This window comes from Dromaius novaehollandiae, chromosome 7, assembly GCF_036370855.1.
Source record: "Dromaius novaehollandiae isolate bDroNov1 chromosome 7, bDroNov1.hap1, whole genome shotgun sequence".
In the NCBI taxonomy this organism is placed as follows: domain Eukaryota; kingdom Metazoa; phylum Chordata; class Aves; order Casuariiformes; family Dromaiidae; genus Dromaius; species Dromaius novaehollandiae.
In genome coordinates this window covers 20,218,902-20,238,777 of record NC_088104.1, presented here as the reverse complement: position 1 = coordinate 20,238,777, position 19,876 = coordinate 20,218,902, and the positions used below count along the sequence as shown (strand labels likewise).

General features: G+C 34.8%; 1 protein-coding gene across 1 annotated transcript in view; it reads left to right on the top strand.

The window, feature by feature from the left end:
• FAP (fibroblast activation protein alpha) overlaps positions 1–19,876 on the top strand; it is a 41,928-nt gene that overhangs the window by 6,669 nt on the left and 15,383 nt on the right. The window contains exons 3-17 of the mRNA XM_026094465.2: positions 994–1,089; positions 3,038–3,132; positions 3,274–3,348; positions 3,549–3,601; positions 4,821–4,893; positions 6,547–6,667; positions 7,658–7,812; positions 8,926–9,029; positions 9,349–9,484; positions 13,404–13,448; positions 15,145–15,249; positions 15,340–15,410; positions 16,025–16,078; positions 16,406–16,530; positions 17,763–17,810. Of these exons, the coding sequence (XP_025950250.1) occupies positions 994–1,089; positions 3,038–3,132; positions 3,274–3,348; positions 3,549–3,601; positions 4,821–4,893; positions 6,547–6,667; positions 7,658–7,812; positions 8,926–9,029; positions 9,349–9,484; positions 13,404–13,448; positions 15,145–15,249; positions 15,340–15,410; positions 16,025–16,078; positions 16,406–16,530; positions 17,763–17,810 (1,356 nt within the window). The remainder of the gene's footprint in view (positions 1–993; positions 1,090–3,037; positions 3,133–3,273; positions 3,349–3,548; positions 3,602–4,820; positions 4,894–6,546; positions 6,668–7,657; positions 7,813–8,925; positions 9,030–9,348; positions 9,485–13,403; positions 13,449–15,144; positions 15,250–15,339; positions 15,411–16,024; positions 16,079–16,405; positions 16,531–17,762; positions 17,811–19,876) is intronic.

Below are 19,876 nucleotides of genomic sequence, written 5' to 3'. Positions count from 1 at the left end.
TTGAAGATTATCTGTTTTGGGTAATCTTTCACTTGTCAAGTCCGTGGATTCTTTTTTTAAAATTTTTTATTACATTTTTAAAATGAAAATTTTTATCTGGATGCATGTAGCAAGCCAGCATTTTCAGCATTAGCATCCAGGCTGATTGCCCTTACATTTTGTTTTAAAAATCTGCCCTGGTTTAATGTATTTTAGCTTTTGGAAGAAACGCAGCCAGACAAGAGCCGCCAAACCAGCCACAATTTTGTGCATTATTTTTACATAACTGTTTGATCCCTGTATAAATCAGATATCAGAGAAGCTGTCTTCTCTCTAGAATCATTGCCAATTTTGTTTTCAGCACTAAGTAAAAAGTTGAAGTTTGGTTCACTTTTCATTACATTTCAGCATTTTTACCTGTGTACTTTTGTCTGTTTCTTTCTTATGGTTACTAAGACATATATATAGATGGTAATAATTTTGCAAGTCTAACGTCCATCATATAATACTGATTTATGAGACAATTATGAAATACCATTTGGCAATAGCGATTTCTATGTATGTATTATTGGTTGGCTGTTTGCTAAATATATGTAGGTCCTGTAACTATTAAAATATGCTTCTCTACATCCCACACATCTTCGTGAAACCTGTGCTTTAAGAAAATGTTTGATTTGCCCTTTGTCTGGAAGAGGCTTTTCATGGGCTTACAGTGTCTACAAGTAAATATGACTGCATAAATAAATGACTGGGTGAAATAAATTGACCTATCTAGTTCCTAATATTGCATCCCTAAAAGTGAGTCTTTCAGAGGCTGAAGGACCTTATCAGGACAGAAGCAGGAGGCTGTCTGCTGTGCTAACTCTCTGGATACCTCCAGGATTATGCTATTCTTGCTATTCACTAGTGCTAAATATAGAAAGGAAGAGTAGAAATATTTGGCTATTAATGATTTCTGATTTGTTTTGCACTTCACAGCACTACATTAACACAATTTTTATGTCTTATTCTAAGTTGTCAACACAGATGATGGTCCTAGAGCTCTTACACTGGAGGATTATTTGAATGGAAACTTTCAATATAAAACATTTTTTCCATATTGGGTTTCAGGTAAGTAAAACCTTTTCTCATAAGCCTTTCTAATATGTATTTTCTGGCTGGTTTATGCAGACTCACAAATATCATTCCAGTCATTACTTCCAGTCATTCCTATGAGTGAATGCTACTATAAAATAAATAATCTGCTAATCAAAACTTATGGTTGAAACTGACTTTTCTGTCAGTAATTCTAGACATTCTAGGTATTTGATGTTGTAACAGAAATGTTTGTCACAGAGGCCTTAACTGTTTTGTTTCTTTTTCTTTTGCTTGCTGCAGTGAATATGACAGTAATATGTCAGTGTCAATCATTTTTTAAGAAATCTCTTTTTTTGTTTGTCACTGCACTTTTTCACATACTGTTGGTAATAATTGAGGTACCCTGTCTTATAGGCCCAGTTCTTCTTTGTTTTTAATAGTACTGAGCTATGTACTGAGCCTGGTTGTTCTTATCTCTCACTAACAAAAATCCTGAAACTGCTGAAATTTCCGCGTTCCAAGGCATTGGATAGAATTTAAGGATGGGATTCTAAGCAAGTTCCTTAATGTAGAAGATAAGGACATGAAGTTAATCACTATTGATATATGTGTCCATTTGTGGCAGAAACTGCTGGAAGTAGTGCTCTGTTATCATTGAATTGCAGCAACACCAAAAGGTCTGAACTAGATTGGATTGCACTTCAGGACACATTGTACTACCACTCATATCTATGCACCGCCTCAAGCATTTATTATGCTATGACTAGAGATGAGAAGCATGGTGCCCTCTCATGTGGGGTCTTACCAAGTTGAAACCCACAATTTTAGAACTGAACTGAAGGCTTCCAGGACATCGCTAGCAGCAGCTCAAATTTTACAATTTGCCATTTTAAGTATGTAGACATCAGTGATGTGATTTAAAAATTAGTTCATCGTTTGTTAGAATTCTATCTGAATATCTGAAGCATGTAGGCAGCATATCACCCAAACCTGATATTCTCCTTCTCTCTTTATATCCTCACTGCTTAGACTTATCTTTCCCTTTAACAGTCACAAAACTCATGCAAAAGTCATGCCATAGATCTGTCTACAACATTCCATATGCGTGCTCTATTTGTGAAGCAGGAAGCTGAAATTTAATATCTCTTCCTAAAAGGGCCTGAGATCACCACAAACACTGTCACACAAATCACATAAGTGTGCTTGAAAGATGCAAGGGTGATCTGATTTTCTAAAGATGAAAACCTTAAACAATGTTTCAAGCTGCTTTTAAAATGTCAAAGCCTTTTCCTCTCTTTAGCTACACCAAGTATGTAATTCCTTCTCTCTCAGTTTATAGCAAGGAAAATAATGAAGTGAGACTAAAACTCTGACCTTCATACTCTCTGCCAAACTATGGGTCAGGTCTTGAGCACAGGTAGGGGTAAATTCCATTCTCATTGGAGGCCACTCAACTTTACTGGGTAGGACATGTGAGTAAGAGCAGAATCTTGGAATGCAGTGTCCCTGATGTGGTACTGCTGTTAGCTCCAGAATCTGTGCAAATGAGAATGTTCTGGCGAAACTGTGAGCAAGGATCTTGAATGTTTTCTTTAAAGCATTTACGTTGGTCTTCTTGGAATACTGATCTTCTAATGCGTCAATTCCTGCTATTGATCATTATTGACATTACTGAGAATAAAATTCAGCATTTAACTGTAATGTTAGCTAGCTGATGGTATCTGCAGTATGTAATCTTGAGAACTAGCTTATGGTATGTGCAGTATGTAATCTTGAGAACATAATCAAGAATCTTGAAGTCAGTTTGTTGTGTAACTCTGTGCCTTGGCATCATTAGAAGAAAAAGCATTTTTTATGTAGATGCCAAAAAACATTTGCTCAAAATCTATTCACTCACAAGAGCAGTGAATATTTGGATAAACAGATCTATTATATAGTCTCTTCTGTGCAAGATAACTGCCATTTTATCTTGTTTTTAAAGATAATGAATATCTTCATCAATCTGCAGAAGATGATATTATTCTTTACAATGTTGAAATGAACTACCCAACTACCATCATGACTAACAGCACAATGGTACGTACATTTTCAATTAATAAAAAGGCAGCAACATGCAGTTGTGTTTCAAATATCTCTTTAGAAGTGAGTGGATTTAAATCTTGTCATATCCTTATTTGAAGTGTATTCTAGAATCTAATCTACTTCTTAATTTTTCAGAAAAAAGTTAATGCTTCAAATTACGTGTTGTCATCAGACAAATACTTCATAGCTCTGGAAAGCAATTATTCAAAGGTAATTGTTTTAATATATTGCTTAATGGAATGTTTGATTTCATTCAATATTTTGTTGATCATGGTTACCACAGGTCAGTGTTTCTTGATCTTTTCTTAAGTAAAGTGGGAGGCTGTCAAAAGATAGCTGATGGTTTTTTAATTACATTATCTACTTCCAAGTTAATAATACTGTTTTTTCTTGCTCACTTAATTTTTCAGCTGTGGAGATACTCTTATACAGCATCATACCACATTTATGATCTCATTTACGGGTAAGGTGTAATTTTTCTTACAGAGAGCTACGGTGAATACTCCGTAGTGATAAGCTTGCAAGCATTTCCACTGGAAACCTCTATAACAATATGACTATCACCCTGCTTTGGTTTTGCTTGAATCGGTCGGGTTGCTTGTTGTTTGCTTGATTATTACCTATTGTTTGCTGCTTCAAAATCAGAAAATTACTTTGAAAAAAATGGTCTCCGAGAAAATATAACAGTCCTTTCATCTACTCACCCAGGTATCTGGACTGGTTTATATTTTGTGCCCTAAAATTTTGACTGCTTAGGATTCTTTATTCTTTCATCTTTTTTTTCTTCTTTGCATAATTTTCTCCCACTCCATCTTGGTTGCTTTAGTTCTCTTCAGTTTTACACCAGATGTCTCACTGCCCTTCTGTTATTAAATTCTTCCTTTTTTCTGGTCAGTCTAATCTTTAGCTTCCCTAAAACTTTCACGTCCTTTAGCGCTTCAGTGGTGTTGTAACAGTCCATCCTGGGTTCCTCAAAAGCTTACACCTCCTGCCCTGGCATTCGGTCTCTCTTTCCAAAAATCTTCCCCAAACCACTCCTCATTTTCCTTCTACGCAACTCTGAAGGAGGCCATCTGCATCTCCAGTCACCTTATGCCAGAAGTAGCAGCGTGACCAAATGCTTTTTAGTTCTGAGCAACAGGGACTGAAGTGCTACATTCCTGGGAAACTGCTGGCTCAAGTGACAGGAAGAGACTGCTTCAAGCTAATGGGTGCAGAGAGGCATTGCATGTGGCTTTGCAATCCTCAAGTGCTCTAACTGCCGCTGTTTTGCTTGCTTCAACATGTTATGTCCTCAGAACAACAATGTGGCCACTTAGTTTGTATTTCCCAATGACTCACTGAAACTATAATGCAGACTGCAAGTCTGCAGAGCAAGTTACTGTAGACGCTTGTGCAGTGTTTAGAAAGAGAAAAGGCTGGCTTTTCAGGCTCTTGAGAGTGCTTTCAAAGGACTGAGTTGTGAGCCTGTACCAGCACTGGTGCACGCAATCACACTGCTGCATGTCTCACTGCCTGCTTTGCACGGCAGATACAAGCTTTCTGACATCAATTTTGCATTGCTCACCAAACAAAAAGCTGTTAGAAAATATACCCCTTTGTGAATTTTATACGTATGTACAGTATAATTATCTATTTGTACTGCGATCAAAAAGCCATTTCAACTTCTTTCCTTTTTTTAGTGGTTTTGTAACAGAAAATCAGCTTCCACATAAAATTCAGTATATATCCTGGTCTCCCGTTGGACACAAATTGGTTAGTAAAGATAATGAAGTGCTAGAATGATATTACTTTGTGTGGCTAGAAGAGATTTCTTTGCCTTTTGTTATTGTTTTGTTAGGCCATATTTTTGACAGGCCTTTACCTGTGTATATCAATCTTGTTCATGAATAAGAATAATAAAGAAAACAGCTTAACTGTTTTAACTTTACAATTAAGGTGGTAAGTCTGTGTTTCAATAAAAGAATCTATGCTCTCAATTAAATTGTGTGTTTTAGTTGGATAGCTAGTCTCTTATCAAAAGAGTTGGCCAGCATTATTGTATATAGGACTAAATTCAGTTTCAAGGCCTGAAAAACAGTGTGTTTTCTTTTGGCGTTATATCACACAAGAGTTTACTATGGAGATGTATAAATTCCGTATTTAAACTCTCTTCTAAAATTTTTGGTCTAGGAAGTGGCTGCCAGATTCTTAGTGTTACAAAAAAGGTTTCAGTGTTTTTGGAGTGGCTACTTGATAGCCAGCTATTTAAAATAAATGTATTTCTGACTGATTATAATGGTCCTATTGCATATGGTAACAAGCTTAGAAACTTTTGTTATTCTTGGTTCAAAAGCATCAGCCCATTAATAGTTAGTGGTCTTAGAGCTACTTATCAAATACTGACAACATACTCGTGCAAGACAGTATGTTTAAGCATCATACTAATTTCAGAAAATTCACAAAGAGTATTCCCGGCTAAATATGAATGGACAATTTCTTAGAAAAATATTTTCTAAGTTCTAAGAGCATATTAGTTCTCTTAAACTGTTATATTCTTTAACAAGAATTCTAAAGACAGAAAACAAGATATTTTCCTGGTGAAGTGCTAGTAGTCTGTGATGTTTTTATATAGCAGTCTTCATACTGTATCTGAGAGTTTTGAGAGTTGTTTTTTGTTCATTTAATGCACAAAGTAGTTAAAATGTTACACTGATGTTACTAACTCTGATGCTTATAGCTTCAAAAGGCATGGTTTTCCAAGATACTGCTGTTTCTGGTTCTGATTTCTTGATCGTGTGTCTACTCACATGACTAAAATTTAGAGATAACCAGGGCTTGCAATCATCTCTTGCAAGGACTCTCTTTTGGTAACTAATTTACTGGAAAAGAACAAACCAGCCCAGAGAGAGTGAAACCTTTCTCTATCTCATCTCACATCACCTGGGCCTTTTGGCAGGTTTGAAAAGTTTGATCATTTTCTTTTTAATCATTGTATATTTGTTTTTATGTTCTATTTGTGGTGGCACCAGAAGAAAAACTCACATTTTGCCCATCTGAGGGTCTGTTGAAGAACACAGTCATTCAAATGAGTTTCAGATATTTTTTTTTGGTGCTTTTCCACACCAAAGCTAGCCACAGAATCCTCTGGAACAAACTAAAAACTAAGGGACTTGTTCAGGATTTATTCTGACATAGTTGAACACAGCGTTTGGCCTTTAGTTTGCAATTTATTTACAGAGGTAAAATGTACTCAGGCAGAATTTGCAAAGGCTTTTAATGTAGTGTTGTTCAAGTAAAGATTTTCTGTTATGTATTCACTGATTATATCTTCTTATTGGTATAATGTAATAGCACTGACTTCACGAAATTTGGCTCTAACCCCTGTTATTGGTCCGTGCAGTCATAAGAATACATTCTTGCCTTTAGGCATATGTATATCAGAATAATATCTACTTGAAAAGAAGTCCAAGAGAGGCACCAGTTAAACTAACTAGTGATGGAAAAGAGAATGAAATATTTAATGGGATTCCTGACTGGGTCTACGAAGGTGAGTAAATATTGAAGAGCAACAACTAATACGTTAAACATTTTGTCTAGATTACTCAGTTCTCATATTCCATTCTAAATAGTTTGTGGTGAAACATGATCTTTAGAGCTGTAAGGATTACTTCATTGCATCTGTTTTGTACCGTGTTAAGATTACTAAGAACTGGCAATGACCTCTTATTTGGGGGTGAGGGAGGATGAGAAAGGAATCAGATTGATTTGAAATGATCTTAAATGTGGTTGTATGCTAATCGTTACCTCTTTTCTAATCTCTGTTGCAAAGGAGCAAGGGAACATCCAAAAGTTAAGGGTAATAAATTCAGATTAGAAGGATTTTTTTCTTTCACATCATATGTCTGGGAAACAGATGTAACCTGGAGGAGGGATGAGATGTGTTCTCCAAAGGATTCAAAATATTATAATAATAAATCTATACCTATGGAATTTGCCAATATGAGAGCTCTTGGAAATGTGTGCAGTGACTTTATTTAAAAATAAGCTGTTATCACCTTTAAGAATATCTGTAGCTATACAAACTAAAAATATGTTAGTTGCCAGACCATGACTGGATTTCACATTCATAACGTGTGACCAAAATTCTGGATCTTTTGTTACCGAAGCTCTATGGAACGTTACAAATGAGGCTTCCACTGCATATACAGTGGTTGGGAATTAAGTATTAATGGAAGTTTTAATTTTGATGCAAATTTGGCACTTCAGTGCATCAAAAAGAAAAAAAAAATTAGCCATGTGCACCCATGAAAAACCCCAGTGAGTTAAATGGGGTCTGTGTGCCTGCACTGCAGTTTTGAGAGTTCTCAAGCCATTTCAGAATTGAGATCTATTGCAATATATCTGATGTAGGATCGTGTTGTTTATTTAGCATAATTCTCTTTACATATCTGGGTTGATAAGATTAGGATGATAAAACAGATTAAAGATAAATAGATTAGAATAATAAACTGTTATAAACTAATCCTTTTTTTCTTAGAGGAAATGCTTGCAACAAAATATGCTTTGTGGTGGTCTCCAAATGGAAAATATATAGCATATGTACAGTTTAATGATTCTGACATACCAGTCATTGAATATTCATATTTTGGTGAGGACCAGTATCCTAGAAAAATAATTATCCCATACCCAAAGGTATGTTTTCTCATTTTTCTAACTTACTTTCCATTGAGAAATGAGCTATGATAACTTTAAAGTGAATAATGCTTAAAAATATTTGTATTGCAGTGGTTAAATCTATTGTGGCATAAATTAATTCCAGAAAGCCAACTTAGGCCCAGTTCTGAAAAGGGATAAGTTCATTCAAAACTAGAGATACTGAGTAGTCACAGTGAAATAAATTGAAGTACTCATGTAAGTAAAAAATGCATGCAAAAGTGCATGCTTGCATTATCCAGCCTTACATTTCCAATTCAGTTTACTCAGTGATGTGCAGCAATACAATTGTTATTTTTTATTAAAGTAAATTCATTATGAGGTATTTTTTATTTTGCATGATAACAGCTTCAATTTATTGGCATACTTCATAGCATTTTTTGATCCCGGAGAGCTTTGGATCATACCTGTTTTAGAAGTGCTGGATCTAAGACAAGGAGATTTTGAGTTTACATTTCTTCAGCCTGTTTTAGAGATCTCTCATGACTCTGGTCATGTTCATATGATTGCAAGTGATCATTTTAATGTGTCTTAAGAAGTTACCATCTGTCAACTGAGTTACTGTTCAATTCTGGAGTAAAATTGGCCAGTTCAAATCACACGTGGAGAATTAAAAAAATTGTAATACATGCAACAAATAGACAAGCACAAAGCTAACCCATTTTATCTCACAGCTCAGTTGTCAAAGAGCACTTGCAATCATGGGAACACACTCCTGGAGTTTTGTGCCAATGTAAGTGTAGTGTATGTTGTAAAGATCCACACTGCAAATAGAACAGGGCCTGTTTCCACCAAGCACTGTTTTCAGTCTAGAAAGGCACTAAATCTGACTGGTTAAAACACTATGTTTTCTACTTTATGTATGAAACTATGGAAAGTTAAATAACCTACTACCACTGTAGTGTCGCTCTGAGCTCTTATAAATCTGATCTTATAAATAAGATCAGATTATAAATAAGATCAGATTTGCTCCATTATACTTGACTGAACACATTTTTTAATCTATCTTCTTTCCTGCAAAAAATGTTATTTTCCTTAATCTGAATTGTTAACAGGTTGATTTGAATAACCTGGTACTTTTTTTTTTTAAAGGCTGGGGCTAAAAATCCTACTGTTAGAGTGTTTATTGTAGACACTGTTAATGCTGAAGCTTTTGGTCCTAAGGAGGTTCCGGTTCCTGCAATGATAGCATCAAGGTAATGTGCTCTCAAATACTTTTTTCTCTTTTTAAAAATTTTTTTTTGTTTTGAGTGCTTGAACTCTGAATTTCTCTTCTCTTTCAAACAGTGGAGTGTCATATTCATCTCCTAGATGGATCAGGAGCTAACTAGAAATGTTGTATTTTGATTCCGTCTGCCTATGCGATATGTTATCATAAAGGACTAAAACCATCTCTAGGACAATGAGAGTTTTGCTGTCATGTTCCACAGAGTAAAATGCTAGAAACAATCAGTAGCAATGCTGCTATATTCCTGCTTTTTCATAACCACTCTTTCTTTCTCTTTCTTTTTTTAGTGATCACTATTTTACTTGGCTTACTTGGGTAACAGATAATCGGATCTGTGTGCAATGGTTAAAGAGAATCCAGAATTTTTCAGTCTTAGCTATTTGTGACTTCAAAGAAAATTCAAATACTTGGGAGTGTCCAGAGGTAACGGAGTTGGAAATATAAATCTAACATTGCTGGAATTAGCATTTGCTAATCTCCATTGGATTATCCCATCTGTATAGGTATTATAACATCTACTGGTCATACACAGGTTGCCTTCTTTTGAGTGTTCTGACTTATGTCTGAGTAAAACATAACTCACAGAAGTGTATTTAATCTTGCCCTAAACTCTTTAAGAAAAGAATTGTATGCCTGCCATAATTGTCTGTTCCAGTGTTTAATCACACTCATCTTTTAACTAATAGTGATATCTTTTTCAACATTTTGATTGCTGGGGAGAGGGTGAAAAAATTTTAATTGCACCAGCAAGAGACCAAAACACCAAAACATGTTTTTAGTGAGTTTAAGTAATAATCAAAGCAACAAAAATTACAAGCATGCTATTGACCTGATTTGAAAACTGTTGCTTAGTTCCTTCTTGCTTTCTCATCTTCACAAGTGGAAACATGTAGGATCTTAATTTTTTTTTAAATAGCATTATACTATGTAAAAGTTTCATATTAAGTTTGTCTGAATCATATTCTTTGTGATGAATTTTAAATTGGTTGACATAACATGGAATAAAAGTCAGGCATGTTTGTAGGAGGGAGTAATTCTGTTGTATCAAGTCATACAGTTGGAGAAAGCAAGCAAATTTTCAGCAACACAATCCCTTTTTCAGATCTGAAAAAGTAAAACTTCAGGCTAATTGCAGTTGGTAACTTTATTTAAATATGTCACTGGATTAATAAGGCAGTTGACAGGAAAACCTTCATGGATGGTACCTCTGTTGGGCAGAAGGATGAGTTTATATAGCCTATATATTTATACCTATGTGTAGTTAGTTATAGATCTTATATATACAAGTCTTTCCGATACCTATATTTATTAAAAAGACCTTGTAAAGCCTGAGGGCTGTAGCCACTGATAAATTTCATAAGGCTCCTGAAAGGAAAAGACAACACTGACTTTCAGTGGCTGTAGTACAGAGGTCTTATTTATTGTCCTTTAGTACTAGCGACGTTTACGTATCTTGTTTTCAGAGGTTGTTACAGAGCACCTACAAAAACTAGCATTAGTCTGAAACCTGGAAATAATGACAAAAAAACCCAGCAACCCAAGAACACTTATGAAAGTGTCCTGTATAACTGATAAGTTGTAAATGCTGAGTTTATTCACCTAGCCTTTACAAGCTGGAGATACTTTTTGTATGATGTCAATGATATGACAATTGTTGCTACTTTAAAAGGAATCTTTCAAAAATGTTATCATTCAAGTAACTTTCCACAGAGGAACAGTCTGAATTTACTAGGACAATATACATATTTACTGCAGAAATTTATTATAATTGATGAGTTTCCTAAGTAATTGTTCCATTTCATTTTTAGATTAACACTGAATCTCTATCTCACCTGGAAGTAATCCACATTTTAATAACTAAATATTTTAACTGACATAAAAAAAACAAGGGATCTAGGACTTTACCATGATCCATCAAAGTGTTTTAACACAAGCTTAACTTTAAGCATGTAAGCAGACTTACTGATTTCAGTAGGTCTACTTATGTATTTAAAATTAAGCATGTGCTTAATTGCTTTGCTGGAACCAGACCAGAGTGATTAACATCTTGCAAGGACTGTGTTCATGATCCTCACTTAATTGCATTTCTCCATGAAACCTTATTTATGGAGTCACTACTGACGTTTCTATAATTCTATATTTATACAGTGATACAATGCTTTTATCACATTAGAGTTTGCACAAATGGCCAATTGAAGGAGTGTGAACAGATGGGAGTGCTGCATTAGCTCTATTTGCCGTTAGAAAGTGTATCTCTGTGCATTTCCATTGGCAAAAATATTTTTCTCTCATTGATTTCAGATTAAATCAAGACTGTAATGTACAATGAATGTGCTAGATTTTTGGTACTTGAAAATAATAACAATATATAACCTACAAGATGTAACTAAAGTGTGGATTCACCAGACATGTTAATGTGCTTAACTCTTACTCATGTGAATAGACCATAGAAGCCAACAGGACTTCAGTGGAATTGCTCATGTGAGTAAAAGCTATGCATGTAAATAAGTGTTTGTGAAAAAGATGCCAATTCTGCAAATAAAATTCTATAAATGCTTTAATACATGCAAAAAGGCCATAGAAGTCAATGGAATTACACATATGAGAGAAGTTAAATATATCCTTATGTATTAGGTCATCAGGATCTGAGCTTTAATTTAAAGAAAAAGAAATAAATCTAGGATGCAGATATAAAACAGTACTCTGCATTTTTTGAAATAAAACCTATCTGCTTAGTTAATAGCTCAGTGGAGCTCTTGGAAAGTAATGAACAGTCTTCTTAGGGGTGAGTGCTCAAAACTTGTGCTTGAATAGGTCACTTGCAGCAACTGAACTTAAAGGAAGAAAGCATGATTCCGAATGTTCATGAAGTTACACTGAGGATAAGAAATGCAAAACATTTTGTTTAGAAAGCAAATTTGCTGAATATATATTAAAGAGCTTCAGATTGTGAAAAAAAATTTCATTAAATGAACAGTATAAAGAAAAGCTTGAAAGGTTAAAAAAACCATAAATTTACTGAACACAAAATTGTTAAATATTATATCACTTGTTCCATCTGACAATCAATACCTTAGTCTGCAATAAAAAAGTCATTAGAAAGTATTGGAAAAGCATTAGAAACTTTATAAGTCAAACATAAATAAATATGTAAAAGCATCTTTAGTTTGCAAGAGGAACTGCACCATTTCTGCTCAGTGTATATATATATTTTTTAAATCAGCTTTAAGAATATTACAAGGAGTTAAGCCCTGCTAAACTTTTATTCCTAGTCTCAAAACATGGTAACCTGGGTGATTTTTGATGCCTATATTCTCTTTGACAATATTTAATTCTTCTGTTTAAGTACCTAATTTGTGACATTTTAAAAAGTCTGGAAAATCAGTCCCTTTAATGCCTCTCAAACATGGCAAAAAAATGGAGGCCCTAAAATTTCTATTCATTTAGTTAGTTTTAAATATTTTTCACTTTGCGGATATGAAATAAGTTGAAATAGAAATACCTATTTTACCTGGCTTAAGCAGGACTGCTGGTGTGACTGGAAGTCTCTGCTATTACAATACAAGATGGCAAAAGAGCTTTCTACTCAAACAGTTAAAATGAGAATGCCATTGGGAGTTTACGCCAGATTCTGATCTTTATTATTTGGTATGAATCCAGAAATACTAGAGTCTCTTGAATTTACAAAGGTTTTAAAATAAATGAAACCAGAATTTGGTTTAAAATGCCCACCTTTTTTGAGAGGATGAGAGGAAGCACATTTTCTTGTTGTTTACCAGAATTCTTCATTGGCCAAAGGAAAGGATAAAATACAAGCTATTCAACATTGCAGTTGTCTTGATAAAAATGTGTTTTACATTATCGTGTGAGTTTTAAAGCTTATATGCCGAAGTATATGGATTGTATTTTGAGCCTCAGCTTTAAAAACTGTAGCTAATAGTTACATTTTCCTCTGTTATAAATCAACATCACTTCTTTGAAATCAAAGGAAATAGTCAAATAAACCAGCTGAGAATCTAAATCAGGTTTTTAATATTATTTTTATTCCTGAAAGTGTTTGAGTTGTTTTTAGTGAAAAAATAATGAGATTAAGCAGTTGTTAATTCTTGCTTTCAATGAAATGAAATGAATGACCTTTTATTTTATTTAGCTCTGATGATAGCCGTTAAAAATTAATAATATTTTAATTAATGTAATAGTATTACTATAGCATTGTTATTTACCTCAGGCAACCTTCGGGTTCCCTGAAGCTACATAGCAAATAAATTATTTGAAGGTTTTTAAACTCCATGAACTCATTCTTAAACTTCTTAAAGAGTGTATGCTTGGTTTTGTTTTTCAGAATCAACAGCACATAGAAGAGAGTCAAACAGGATGGGCAGGCGGAGTAGGTTTTCTTGTTGTACTCTACTTTGGTTTAATGAAAAGCTACAGCTTTCCGTGTCTTCAGAGCAGTGTTTTAAAACATGAAGTACCCTTCTGAGTCAGAAAATGCTACTGCCTTAAACCTGTTGCATTATAGGGTTGAGATTTTTAATGCTGCCTGTGTTAGACTGAGTAACTGCCTGCTTGCTGTATTTTAAGAACACTTCTCTCTGTCTCCTTTTGTGTATCTTAGCCCAACTGGCTAGGCACCATACTGAAGGGAGGAAAGTCATGGAAGGAGATAGATTCATATGGCAAAGTAATTCTTAGAAGCATCTTGGGAGTAAAGTATAGATATTAACATAAAATTCCTCTGGTGTCACTAGGGCAGCAGATAAAATCTGTCATACCATAGCATTTCAGCAATGGAAACTGTCCCTTCAAAGCACAATTTTAATGCTAAGTGCTCCTCTTCTTCCCCTAGGGAGGAACCTTCAATGTAAGACACCCCTCTCACAGGGGTAGTTGATACTTGCCTGCAGTTACCTGTAAGCAAAAGAAATTTTCTGTACCCTGTAACCTTTATCTAGGAAGAGACATAACTTTGGGAGATCATACTAAAAGCAAAGCTGAGGGAATGGTAGGAGCATGAGATCAGTATTTACAATGGTATATTCTAATAGCACATATATGTTACTACTTATGTTACTCCTCAGACAAGAAATATTACAAAGATTCAATATGGAAAACCTCATACTGTGCCTGCTTGTCCTGCAGTGAACTTAACTGAGAGTTTTAATTTTCAGTACACTGTTCTTTGAGAGATGTGTGTTTATTTGAAGTACAGATTACACATTTAGATGGATAAGTAATTTTATTTGCTTCCTTTCTTTTTTTGCCTCCTGTCTTGAGGTTGTGATGACTGGTTTTTATTAGAACTAATGAAATTGCACACATGCATAAATCTGTGCGTTAGCCTTTATGAGATTTCAAGGATTAGGAATATTAGAAGCAGGCTCAAGGAAAATTTAGCTTGAGGTCACAGGTTCTTGTCCAGCTTGAGTTAGTGTTATTCAAAAGTCATAATCATTCAAGATCATTTGGTGCTATGTTTGAAGTGCTTGTAGGTCATTCTTCTGTGTGCATATTTGGAAAATAAAACTCTCAGTTGTGGTAAGTAGTCCTTTATTGACAATCTTAGTAAAGAGATGAAGGTTTGAAAAGAAGCAAAAGTTGTTCTTAAACATTACTGGGACAGAGTGGGAACTTAGATATCCATTTACTCAGTGCTATGTTTGTTCAGTGAATCAACCAAACTCTATGGTCCGTAGGATTTTCAGTCTGGCACCATTCTCAAACACTAGCTTTATTCAGAAACTTATTTATTAAAAATCCTCGTTACCTATTTTTCAATAACTAAAGAAAGATCATTCAAAATATACAGGCAAATTATTCCACTTACATTAAGCAGAGAGCTTGTATTTGTGGGAGGCTTGAGGTATGTGTATTATCATCTTTAAAAATCTGACATGACAGATTAGGAATTGTAATGTGCACTGAGTGGAAGATTGCGCATCCCGGGTAAACAGGCGTCCAAACTGATTTGTCCCATATGAACTATTGAAATAGATTCTAGTTACTTTTAATACGTACTATAAGCTGCTAAACAGCTTGGACACTCTTATTTATGCTTCATCTACCATTTTTCTTTGTTTCAGTTCTTTGTCTCAACACCGTATTTCACATCAGACAGCAGTTCATACTACAAAATTTTTAGTGATAAAAATGGTTATAAGCATATTCATTACATCAATGGCTCCGTGGTAAGTCAAACATAGAATGTTCCACATTAATCTACTGTAAATACCTGAAATAATTCTACTATATTCAATAACATATATCTTGCTTCACAGGAGAATGCGATCCAAATTACAAGTGGAGAATGGGAGGCAATATACATTTTCAGAGTAACAAGTGATGCAATGTAAGTATTGTGCAGAAGAGAATGTGTTATCAGTGTTGTCAGTAAGAGCAACACTTAATCATTTGCACACATATCAGCCATTTGTCAACTCATCAAGTTATAACTAGCTATAATTTGTTTAGTTACTGAATACATCCACAGCAAAGTTGTATGCAAATACAGTGCACAGGTTTGCAAACTTGGTTTTCTTCTGGAAGAGCCTTTGTAAATTGTCCCCCCCGCCACCACCTTTTCTAGAGGTTCTTATCTAGAAAGTACTTAAGTTTGAGCTTGTGGTTAACTCTCATGCAATTAGCAGTTTAATTTTATTTTGTTGAATTTTAGCTATGGTCTCTCGTTCATATTATTATATATAGATATAATTTACGTAATTTGAGTGACTAGCTCATGAGAATAAAGATAGAACTCCTATTTATATATCATTTATTTGTCATCTAATCAGAATCTGAGCTAAGAGTTACAGAGATTAAATGTTAATAGCTTAACTTCCTCTTCCATCACATGCAGAAGTGTCAAAAAGTGCAAGTTAGCTTCCAAGAAAGCTTTTCATTTTGATGCAGGTTCACAGGTCATCATTTTGTGGATTATTTATTAACATATAAATGAATTTACAGTTTCTATTCAAGCAATGAATTTGAAGGCTATCCAGGAAGAAGGAATATTTACAAGTAAGTGTTATCAGTATTACCTTAATGATATTAGTTTGATAGAAGATGGGTGTGGATTTGCCAGTAAAAGGATTTCGTTTAAAGATCTTTAAAATGTTAATTTCACAACTTAATTTAACTAAACCTTGACATCAAATTATATCTGAGAATTGAGGAGAAATAGCATCTAAGTATACTATTGGAGAAAAAAAAAAGAAAAAAGGAAAGCATTTATATTTAAAGGGAACCATTCTGAGGTTAAGGTACCTATGTTCTAGAATTTGAGGTAGACCAATCAGAAATTATTTATAGCAAAATAAATACTGTTTTGTTTTATTTTCATCCTAGAATCAGTATTGGACGTAGACCTGTCAGGAAACAATGCATTACTTGCAATCTGAGGAAAGAGAGATGCCAGTATTACACAGCAAGGTTCAGTGAACATTCTAAGTATTATGCCTTGATCTGTTATGGTATGTATGGCATAGGAACAAACATATAATCAGTTATTCTTCCAAATGTATATGAGGTATAGATAATACTGATTATCCCAGATAATGGCTAGATTAATCTTGGAAATTTCACAATGTCCTCGAGGGATTCTGAGAGAGAATCTACTCCGTGTCCACTAACTTGGGAAAATGTTTCTGAAAATGTAAAAACTTATTTTTTACTTTTTCAACAAAAATCTTGGGATTTTTAAAAATAAAAACAAATTTGTCAAAGTCGTTCATGGTAGAAAATTTTTTTTTAGCTGACTCATCAAAGTCATGCTTTTTCCTGCGGCTGCAAGAATGAGAGTTAAGAAATGTGTGCTTACATATGCTGATTTTCAGTGCAGGTGATCAAAGTCAGCTATGGAAAACTACTGCAACGTGTTTTCCAGTTGAAATGACTAAAACCTGTGTCAGCCACCAAATGTTGGACAGTTGCTACCTGAGAAAATTTTTAGTAATGAAGCTAAGAAAAACTTAATTCAGCAAGATGTGTAATCATTGAAAACACTTCTAACACAGAAGTATTAGATGAAGTCTTAACTCCGTTGAAGTAAGTTAGATGATTTCAGTGATCCAAGGTTTCATCCATTATTGTAATCAAACAATAACATCATAAGCTAAAAAAGGAAAAAATCTATCCAAGTTTTCCTTTTGCGTACTTCATATAAAGTTCACTGTTCTGCTTCTGCACTGGATGATCAGTGGAACAGATCCTAAGAACCTCTGCTAAGCAGAGGGGCAAATGTAACAGAATAATAACGCCTTTCAATCATTTGTGCACAGAATAGTCGGTAAGGTCATCACCATATGAAAGCCACTCACTTTCACAAATATGATGTGACATGTTCTCAGAAGACTGTTTCACATAGTTAATTCTGCATTCACCTTATGTAATCACATCTCAGGTATTACCAGATGTCACTTCATCTCTAGGGGAGAAGACCTTGTTGATAGATTTGAAGTCACTTCTGTTACATTTGCTAAGCAACACCTGTATTTATACAAGTCTATGTACGCACAGTACCTGATGCATTTTGTGTGCCAGGGACCAGTTGGTTATGCAGTAGAGAAGATTCAGATTTGTAGAAGACTGTATTCAACTCTAAGCCCTTCAATAATTCTCAGTTACCAAAGTTAATGTGATATACATTTTATCACCAAAGTCAGGCTTCAAATTATAAACGGCCTTCTTTTTATTCTTGCAACAGGTCCCGGGATTCCTATTTCTACTCTTTTTGAGAACCATGGTGATAGAGGTACTGCAAATATCTCACCTATTTCTGGACAATTGTTTTTCTCATTATTCTTCACTCTGCAGATCCTCTAATGCAATGTTTAGGATTACATGCAAGAAGCCCTTCTTCTTGTTTGTGTATCCAAAAGAGTTAGTAAAATACCAAGCTTCTTTCTAGCTTTATTAATTAGTAAAATCCAAATATCAGTGAACACACGGAAGGCTGTATTTTCATTTTTGAGTCTGGCACTTTTGCAGCATCCTGATATTCTTCTTGTTTGCAAACTGTAGGTGCAGTGAACATTGGCAACTCCTTGTCTACCAAAAACTGAGTAGAACTTTGTAGAACAAACTTTTGTGTTTTCAAAGCTATTCCTTTACACATTTGGATGAGCACAAGACTGATTTTTTTCTGGAATCAACCCTACCCCATGCAAGAGGTAATAGTAAGATCTTCCTTGCAGTAAGATCTACAGTACTGTGCTAATTAGAATTTGGACCACTGACTTGCTCTTCAGCCATCAATAGAGAGGTCAGTGAAGAGCAGAAGCTCATAAAAGTGAGAGAGACTGAAAGTCTCTTGCTGGAGTTCCCATTTTGTATGAAAATTAAACCTTCTCTAAAGCAATTTGAATGTCTGGTTTTTACATTCCAAGTCCTTATTCTTTAAGTAGCCTGTTAGTGAGGACTGATTGGAACCAGGCCAAGCAGGAATCTGAACTGTCCTAGCCACTAGAATATTAGTTACTCTGCAGTGAGTTTTCTTTCTGTGTCCCTATTTTTTCCCTAAAAATGCTTCTTAAACTTAAAAAGCTCTCACTCTTGATATGTTATGAGAACAACATGGTCCTGTAAAAAGCTTCAGTGACTTGGCATTCCCCCTTCACTCCCCAGTAATCAGCAGAAATCCACTGATAGTTCTAATGCCAGGGTCCTTACATAGCTCAGTTCAGCCCTTATTCACAAAGCCCTGTTGACTGAGTGTTATTTCACAAGTAAATACAAGTAAAAACATGAGGAAGACAAATGCATCAATATTATTAAGTTAAACCAATCAGTGCTATTTTATGTAGAGGCCAATGAATTGCAGCATTCTGACTACAACACAAGTTGATACCTCTTAGTATTTAACCACTCAGAAATATTTGCAGATGGAAAAGTTTGCTCAGCATCTCTATTGCAATTGTACTAGGATCCCAGTCCTCAGGCTGGACTTCCGTTGTACTAAGTGCTATAAAAACACCGTGTTCTTCTGGTATTTCTTTTGCAGAGGGTTTAAATACAGCTAATGCATGGATCTTTTTGTATTTAATCCATTATCATAAGTCACTATTTTCCATGATTCATTATGACCTTGTGTATTAAGGGTCCCTGTGATCTTCCTTATCAAAGTATGATTCACATGAAATGCTGAACTAAGCGCCTGGTTATAAATACGCATTTCTTAACCTCTCTGTAGGAGAGAACAGTTTTACTATTGGTTCATGTCTCCTCACTCTGCTTTAGTGTTATTTTCAGGAATAAAACACATTCATGCTCTTTGGCCTTTTACATTACCTTTCATGTATTAAACTTCCTCAATTCTATTGTTTTATAATCTGCCCTTTTGTGGTGCTAGAATTATTTGTCTTGGACTGGACTGCAAGCTGTGAAAGAGTGGTAGTGGATTCATTTCATTGCAGATAGCAGATTTTTCATCACCCATGAATTTTAGTAGGAGGCATGTGGTTTAATTGGCATGCACTGGTTTGGAAGCTCCCTCCACCATGCCTACAATTCATTTGTGGTAATGGGTGAGTTTCAGGAGATTTGAGGGGAAGGAGAGAAGGGGGTTCAGCTGAGTTTGGGTGACTATCCAAAGCTAGGATGATCTTTCAGCCATAAAAATCTACTTGAATCTGCAAAACTTGTCAGGGTACTTTGAAAGAACAAATTCCCATGTTATATTTCTGGCATTTCCTGAGAACAATCTAGCTCAAGACCTGCTGAGAGGAGTACTTTGTGTATTTTTGCAGCATTTCCAGAAACAGGAAGTGGTTTCCATTTTAAAAAAAGGAAGGTAAACTAATGAAGAAAAATCTCCCAAAG